This window comes from Cynoglossus semilaevis, chromosome 3, assembly GCF_000523025.1.
Source record: "Cynoglossus semilaevis isolate Cse_v1.0 chromosome 3, Cse_v1.0, whole genome shotgun sequence".
Classification (NCBI taxonomy): Eukaryota; Metazoa; Chordata; class Actinopteri; order Pleuronectiformes; family Cynoglossidae; genus Cynoglossus; species Cynoglossus semilaevis.
The window spans coordinates 15576453-15584568 of NC_024309.1; the positions used below are offsets into that span (position 1 = coordinate 15576453).

An 8116-nucleotide genomic window follows, 5' to 3' on the forward strand; every position below is an offset into this window, starting at 1 on the left:
CTCTGCACAGGTTTCCATTAAAGCAGTGACACCCAGTTATCTTCATCTGCAGCCTGGCTGCCATTTCTGGCTCTGCAGCCTGATCCTCTGGGATGGAGCTGGAAAGCAGCTTAATTCAAATACTATCACGACGCCACAACACGTCTCATCAGTGACAAGTATGAATGTTTAACATGCATGCTTTTGTGTGTTTTCAATAAAGATTAGTGTGTAATTAGAAGCAGGGTGGTATCAAGTGAGTATAGACACAGACTTTGTCAGCGTCACTGTCCCTCTGCTTCATCCTCTCCAACGCTCTTGTCTTGTTATTGAAAGAACACTCCAGTGTCCTTAAAAAGAGGGGTATCAACCTTTAAGAGCAGTGGTGAGGTTTCTCCACCTCTTCAGGTAAATGTCAGAGCGCTCTTTTTGAGCTCCTCTCTGTTCTAGGTCTACGTTCAGGCGTTACCTTTGAAATACCACGCGCCGCAGCTTTGGAGAAGAAACTCTCAACAAATCAATTCTTACCAAAACGACACAGACATCACCTTGTCATTCTCATAGGTTACATTTGTTCCAAGTTGTAAAACAAAGTAAGTAAGAGAGCAATCAGTGGCATTTAAAACTGGTGGAGTTCCTAAGTGTAGCGCCACCACCTGGGAGTACACGTCAGTGGTGAAGGAGACTGAAACAAATGCTCACCGCTCCAGAAACTCTCAGGACTTTCTGTGGCACCTGCTGACCTTCGGCATCAGGATTCTTGGCTCTCTGCATTACAGTTCTCTTAGCTCCAGGTTGAGGTCCGTGACCCAGAGGCCCAGCCAGGCCCGGGCCGGATGAAGGAAGTACGGGGATGTTCTTCTGGACCTGAGCGCCGGGTCTGTTCACGTTCTGTGCAGCACTGATCCCTCTTTGCTCGGGCGGCTGATTTTGCTGAGGCTGTTTCCACTGCTGGTTTGGCAGCAGCCCCGGTGTCTGAGTCTGTGGGCCACCGCCGCCACCGCCCCAAACGCCGCCGCCTTTGGGCAACTGCAGATGTGTTTTAACGTTGGGTTGTGGAGCAGCACCGTTGGGATGAACTGCTGGGTCTTGATTTGGAGTTTTCAAACACTGACTTGACGACTGTTGGGGTCTCTGAGGAAACGGTCTCTGTGGTTGTGGCTGTAGCTGCTGCTGCCGAGGTGCTGCTGCTGCTGCTTGTTGTTGTTGTACAGGGTTTGCCGTCTGCAGGTTGTGCTGTGTGGGAAGAGTCGGTGGAGTTGGGCCTTCGCTCTGTGTATTCGGCGCCAGGGAATTGAGCCTTTCCATCAACTCCTTCTTCCTGGCGCCAGCTTGCATCTGCCGCCGCTGCTCCTTTCTTTTCAGGATCTCCTCTCTCAGACGCTTCTGCTCCTCGATCTTCAAACGATACTGCCGAGTCTCCTCGTCTTCATCAGGATCCTGTGGAACACAGAAACACAGGCTTTGAGCCCCTGGATCCCAGCTGAACCCCGTCACATTCAAATGTGATTATAGTCAATACTGTGGAGTATCGTATTGATCGACCTACACACATGTGTGAAGGCAGCGTGGATGTTAACAACCTTATGATTGGGTTTTAATCAATATCAGCACACTGATCAGGTCACTGACTTCATCAGAACAAAAGTACTGGAACAACTGAATCATCATCAGTTCAAACTGAGAGGATCATCAGGGTAGAGGGGACTAGTTACCAGGTCACTAGTCAACTCAAGGTTGAACCTGGTTATTCAAAGAAGGCCAGGAGACTTTAGATTCACGCAGTCATGTGACCTTCAGCCATTAAACACAGAGGCCAGACCATGGACAGTTACTGGTTCAAAAACACAGCTGGTCCCGGTCACATGTTGGACATGTTGGCCATCTTGAAATAAAGTAAACTCCTTTATCATCACTTTGTCTCTTCACCTCCTGTGTCTTGGCGGATGCTGTACTCGGGACCTCCTTGTGGACCACCGCCCTTCCTGCCGCCCCGGGCTGCGACTCGGTGTTGGCAGGGACTTGCCCTCGTCCTCTGCCACGGTTGGGCGCTGGCTGAATGTTCTGTCCGGGACGCGCCCCCTGCGTTGCCCTGGCAACCGGCCTGACACTGGGGGTGGGAGAAGAAATGGGCTGGGCGCTGTTCACGCTCATGTTGCCAGGTGCCACGGGGAGCTCCCGTAGGTTGCTGTTTCGCAGCTGCATTTGCTTGGAGACGGGTGTGTTCTGTAGCGGTGCACAGTGAACATTTCGTGAGTCAAAGATAAACACACACCAGGCTCCATGTTGCTGGTACCACACTGGTTAATGAGACTGAGACTGATGAATTAATGACACCGTATACAACTGCCACACATTATTATGCTCCTTTCTCACCATCCTCTGCTTGTTGGACATGTTGCGCTGCTGGGGGTTCTGAGGACGCGGAGTCATCGGCCTGGGGCCACCGTGCCCCTGCTGTTGATGGAAGGGGTGCTGGCCGTGGTGCATCATGGGACGAGGCTCCACTAAATTTCGCTGCTGCTGCTGATGAGGAAGATGGTGGTGGTGGGGCAGCTCCTGTCTGTGATGTTGATGCTGCTGCTGCTGCTGGTGGTGTTGGTGCTGATGCAGGGGCTGATGGGAAGACAGGGAGTCGTGATGAGGAAGCTGGGAAACAGGAGGACCGGGCATCAGACCCTGGAATTACAGACAAGAAAAAAAGGTCTTAATAAACAGACCCAGAGAGTGTTTCTAAAATAATACGTCTCCTCTTCAGGTACTAATTATTTCCTAATTACCAACCAACAGCTGAGTCTGGTCTTTATTGTAATCACTGGGAGTGTACCAAGGTTTGTGCACAGTTTGACCACAATATTAGTTCCGTCAGTAGAGGGCGCTCATGTACATGCCACAGATGGCGTAGAGTCTAGTTTTTTTGTGCTGTGACGCCTCAGCAGCAGTGAGTATAACAACAGGCCGTTCATGTGCAGACTCCACCACTCAGCACATTTACACACGACCAGGTGACACAACATGACCAGGTGACACAACATGGTGGTCACCTGGTCACACACCAAGACTGGAGCAGAAACACCATCAACTTAGTGTCGTTCACCGTGCAGTCACAGCTACTCAACATCACAGTCAAAGATAAAAAACATCACTTACTCTCAGTCGTACCTGCATACCAAACTGCACCGATGGAGGGGGGAACAAGGCCCCCTGCTGACCAAACGGTTGACGGGGGCCCAAACAAGGACGGGGCTGGTTGGGGGGGCCTCCTTGTTGATTCATCCCCACCATTCCCTGGTGCCCCTGGTGGGGAGGGTGGTTAGGTCTGGGAGGGTCTCTGGAAAACAATCCTGCGGGGCCCTGGTTGGACTGGTTAAAGGCCGGTCCTGGTGGCCCAAAACTCATGTGGCCCGGTCCAGACAGCTGCTGGTGAACGCTGTTGTTGTTGTTGTTCAGAAGAGGACTGGGGTGGTCAAACATGTGGGGCCCTGGGAACCGTGGTGAGTCAGTGTGCTCTGTGCCAAAGCAGAGAAGACGTCAGCTTTGAATCATCAGTAACTCTCTCTCTCTCTCTCTGTGCGTCTCTGTGTCTCTCTCTCTGTTCTATCATAGACAACTCTATCAAGGTGAAAGGTTAACAGCCCAGTGGACGACCTCACTCCTGCATCAACCCCACCACATACACACATGTTTAATGCATGTTTCCTCATTCAGATGGATATATATATACACACATGCATTTAACATGAGTGCTGCTAATAGAGCAGCGCCCCCTGTAGCTATACTGCCAGAGCCCATGTCAAAGTGGGTTAAACATTATGAAGAGGAGCTTCTTAACCCCTAAGTGTGGGGGCTCACCTGGCATGAAGTGGGGGTTCCTGTCCTGGGGACCATGGGGGGGGTGGTTCCTGAAGGGTTCTATATGATGAGGGGGCCTTTGGGCCTGACCAAAATTATCAGGCATGTGCTGCTGGAAGTCTCCAGGTCCCTGGGAAAAACACAACGGTCATGAATTAAAGGTCAAACTGGGAAATCAAAGAGCAAACGTGAATGAAAGTAATGAATGAGTGAGAATTAGCCGTTGGGTACGGCAGAGAGAGGAGGAGGAGGAGGGGGAGGAGGAGGAGGAGGAGGAGGAGGGAGGGGCTTCATCATTAAAAACACTCAGTCCTGACGTTCATACATAAATATGCACATCAATATTAAGGAAACCTTGTGGCCTGAAATGAAAAGAAAGCTGAATAATTTAATGCTTTAATTCTTTAAGCCCACCTTTAACAAATAGAGACTATTTTCATGAGGGGATAAATGTCCTCAGCTTTGTCTTAGTGTCCACAGCTCTCACTGCGTGCACATTACTCCAGTCTGTCTTTCAAGGAAAGCCAGATAAAAAAAAACAACTCTTAATCTCACTTTGTGATTCACATGATCCTCCTAAGTGTCTCCATTCTTTTAAACCCTGGTCTTTGTTGAGAAATGAACCTGCTGTTCAACATGTGTCTCTTCACAGCCGTCTCCTCTAAGCCTGCTGTAAACGACTGCAGATACCATCCAGGTCTAATCCATCTGCTGTTTGGAGAGAAACTGAAGGCCACCTTCCCCAAAAGTTGCTTGAGAGAAAGTTAATGAAAGGGGCTTACAAAGACAGAGGAGCACAATGGGGGTGCAGTGGTACGACTGGAAAAGGTCAGAGAGACAGGTTGGCACAATGAGGACCCCGGTGTCCATATAATACCTTTAAAATAACAGGGCTCAGCTCCTCACTTCTAATCCCTGATAAAGAGCTGACGTAAGTGATGCTGGGAAACCTCGCTGCACTAAGAGGATAACCGTGACAGATACAGGGGGCGCCCTCACATATTCAATACAGAAGAGAATCTGGACTTTGTTTCTCAGCCTGGTGACAGCATGTTTTTGTCATTAAGGACGAGGTGTGTCAATCCTTCCATGAGTGGACTCAAACTCCTGACTCCTGTTGTGTACAGTGGTGTCTCTCCTCTGTGGCACAGACACTATCATTTCAGATTTACCTCAACAGTCTTTACTCCACCGAGCACCGCTGGTGTAATCACAACTATCTGAAACCCAAGGACCCGACGTGGAACCTGGGATCTGTTCTACAGTTCAAACCTTCTTCATCAGTCTGGGTTTGTGCAGGAACTGTGTGGTTTTTCATTTTATTGTGCTTAAAAAAATGCATGAGGCCACCATTGAAATAAAACAAAATAAAAAAATATATATATAATATATATAAAAAATATATATAAATATATATATCTATAAATATATGTTTGGTGTTCAAATTTAATCAGCTAAGAGCACAACAAAACATTATTTCTTTCGACGGTTTTGTCAAGTAAAGATAACATTTCATTTGCGTCACCTCTGTTCCATGGTTAGAGTGAATGTCATTATCTGAAGGGATTTAATATTTTAATACCTCCAATCGGCACCAGGATTAATATTTAAAAACTGCCGTCCAGCAGCAAAAATGTAATGAATTAACACTAGAGGCAGTGACATCCCCCCCACACACACACACACACACACACTGCCTGTTCTTTCAACAATTAAATTTGATGGGATGATAATGTATGATAATCATGAGTAATCAGGTGCCCACTGGTTAATGGAATGTCACCTGCATTTCAAATTGTGTCCTTGGCAGCCGCAGCCTAAACGTATATGACAGCAGGGAGGCCGACACTGTAGCGCGTCGGCGTCACCACAGGCTTCCATCCCATCCTTCCACTGTGTAACATGTGCTATCAATAGGCAGAAAGGTCCGAGACCACAGGGAAGAGGAGAGACTGTGATACTGACACTGAAGGATGGGAATAAAAACAGGTCCATTTTTTATGACCTCAAAACCTGGCTTTAGTCTTAGAGTCCAGCTCATTTGGACACAGGCTGCTAAATCCACATGAATGCAATTGGATGCAGCAATTTTACTGTGACTAATTTGCATAAATCCATATAAAATGTACTTTCCAGGAAAACGTCAGTCAGCACCAGCAGCACCTGATGCCTGAGCATCATTAAGTAGAAGGACGGAGTAACTTCAGGCACTTTGGCTGCTGAGCCACTTCCCTCCACACAGTAATTACTTTAAAGGCATTTCTGTCATCCCTCAGATGGCTTCTTTGTGAGAGAAAGAGAGAAATAAAGGCCTTTACTAACAAGGAGCAAAACACACACACACACACACACACACTCAGTTCCCTTTACCCTGACGGGAAATTCATCCTGGAGAAAACATGCAGGAGGCTCACGGCTGAAAGTCATCAGACCTTGGAGATGTTTCATTAACTCAAAGAGTGTTGAAAAAGATCTCCATGCCTCTGGGACACCAACTTGTGGAAAGTGAAACTGACAAAGTATCCTGGTTTTATAATTCCATTACGTACCAAGCCGTGTCGTCCGAGGCCCTGACGTGTCACAGCGGCGTCAGTCCACTGCCTAAAACCTCTATCGCACATTTCCATGTGTGCGGCGCGGCTGGGATCAGTGTTTACAGATTGACTTTAACAGTATTTAGACAGGGCAGAGCAGGGTAGGGCAGGGCAGTCTAATTGCCATGGTGATATTACCCCTGCAAAATGGCATGGTAACCGTGAGGAGGGGGTGCTAAAGAGAGGCAAAAGAGAAAAAGAGGAGCAGCTGCTACTCACAGGGAACCTCTGTGGACCAACAGCAGGTCTGGGCTGGCTCTGAGCAGGAGGCATCAAGGGCACTGCAATGAGAGGGAGAGAGGGAGCAACATGAAGGGGGGCAGAGGAGGAGAGGAAATTAAAATCAGGGGCAGTAGGTAACGGAGGAGGAGGTCAGTTAACATGTTAAATATCTCTCCACACTGATGAGCTGAAAGAAAAAAAAAGGTGTCAGAAAGTTGGCAAATTTAACAACTTAAATAAACAAAGTCTGCTGCTTCTTACAATCTGGCATGAAAACGTCAGTTTTCCTGGCATGGTGCTTCAAAATAAGGGTCACCACAATTGTATGTTTAGTGATTGATTCCACGGCTGACAAAAAAAAACACTATAGAAATGAGCACAAACACACACACACTAACAGTCAAGCTGGAGGCAACACTGATCTTCAAAAATGAGCACAATTCTCAGGAGAACCCTCTCCCCCCCCCACCCCAATAACACACACACACACACACAGACGTTAGTCAGAGAAGCTCGGTCTTGACTGGCCAGATAAACCCATCTCAGGGAACAGAACGGTGAAGCCAGCAGGAACAGGAAGCAGGATAAACCCATTACTGGCTGAGGGAGCTCTTCACATGTCACTCAACCACACAAAAAAACCACACTCACATCACAACACCTTTTGGGACAGGGTGAGGAGGATAAGTGACAAAAACCTGTCATGCAGCTTCACTGGGTCCTGGCTGATAAGACGTGGTGGAAATTTTTTTTTTTTTTTTTTAGGTTTGTTACGTGACAAAAATAACGATTTTCTTTCATTTATGTTTAAGTGCTATTGTTGTGCTTCACTGCAGACACCAGTTTTTAGTTCATGGGCTTAGAGAGACTACGTGAGCCTCCACTGCAGAGGAGAGGTGGAAGAATATGTATGTGGACCACACCTTCACAGAACAGCCTGTAAGGACCACCGTCACATCAGGAACACAGGATGGTTCAGATTCAGATGTGGAACAGGAAATACAACTAAAACAACACGGAGCAGCCACAGACTCTGGACCTTCATGACACAGAGTGTGTACAGCTGGCTCATGTTAATGTACGTCCATGCTGGCTTATCATCAGACTAATGCAGCACACACAACGTGTCCTACGTTGACTAAGAACGGCGTGAGAGTGAGGGTTAATGCTGTACCTTGGACAGAGGAGGATGACGGCCCTCTGAAATGGGGGTTGATGTGGATGTTTTTGGGCTGCGGAGGTTGCTGACGATGCTGAGAGAAGCTGGGCGGCTGTGGGCTCATCATTCGTGGCGGCTGTGGCTCCATCTGCCGCAGTGGCGAGGAGCGGTGAGCCATGTGTGGGGGGATGAGGGGCTGAAGCGACTGCTGGACTAGTGGGCGTCCGACCTCTTGAAAGGGTGGAGGCGGGCCCCTCGGACGGGACGGATGGTGCTGCTGGGACTGCAGTTGCTGCTGATGGGACTGATG

General features: G+C 48.3%; 1 protein-coding gene across 1 annotated transcript in view; it reads right to left on the bottom strand.

The window, feature by feature from the left end:
- rbm33a (RNA binding motif protein 33a) overlaps positions 1-8116 on the bottom strand; it is a 20989-nt gene that overhangs the window by 4183 nt on the left and 8690 nt on the right. Inside the window, exons 9-15 of the mRNA XM_017031576.2 lie at positions 7822-8110; positions 6645-6706; positions 3832-3961; positions 3130-3488; positions 2356-2658; positions 1909-2205; positions 682-1419 (exon numbers count right to left, since the gene is read on the bottom strand). Coding sequence (XP_016887065.1) covers positions 682-1419; positions 1909-2205; positions 2356-2658; positions 3130-3488; positions 3832-3961; positions 6645-6706; positions 7822-8110 — 2178 coding nt within the window. The remainder of the gene's footprint in view (positions 1-681; positions 1420-1908; positions 2206-2355; positions 2659-3129; positions 3489-3831; positions 3962-6644; positions 6707-7821; positions 8111-8116) is intronic.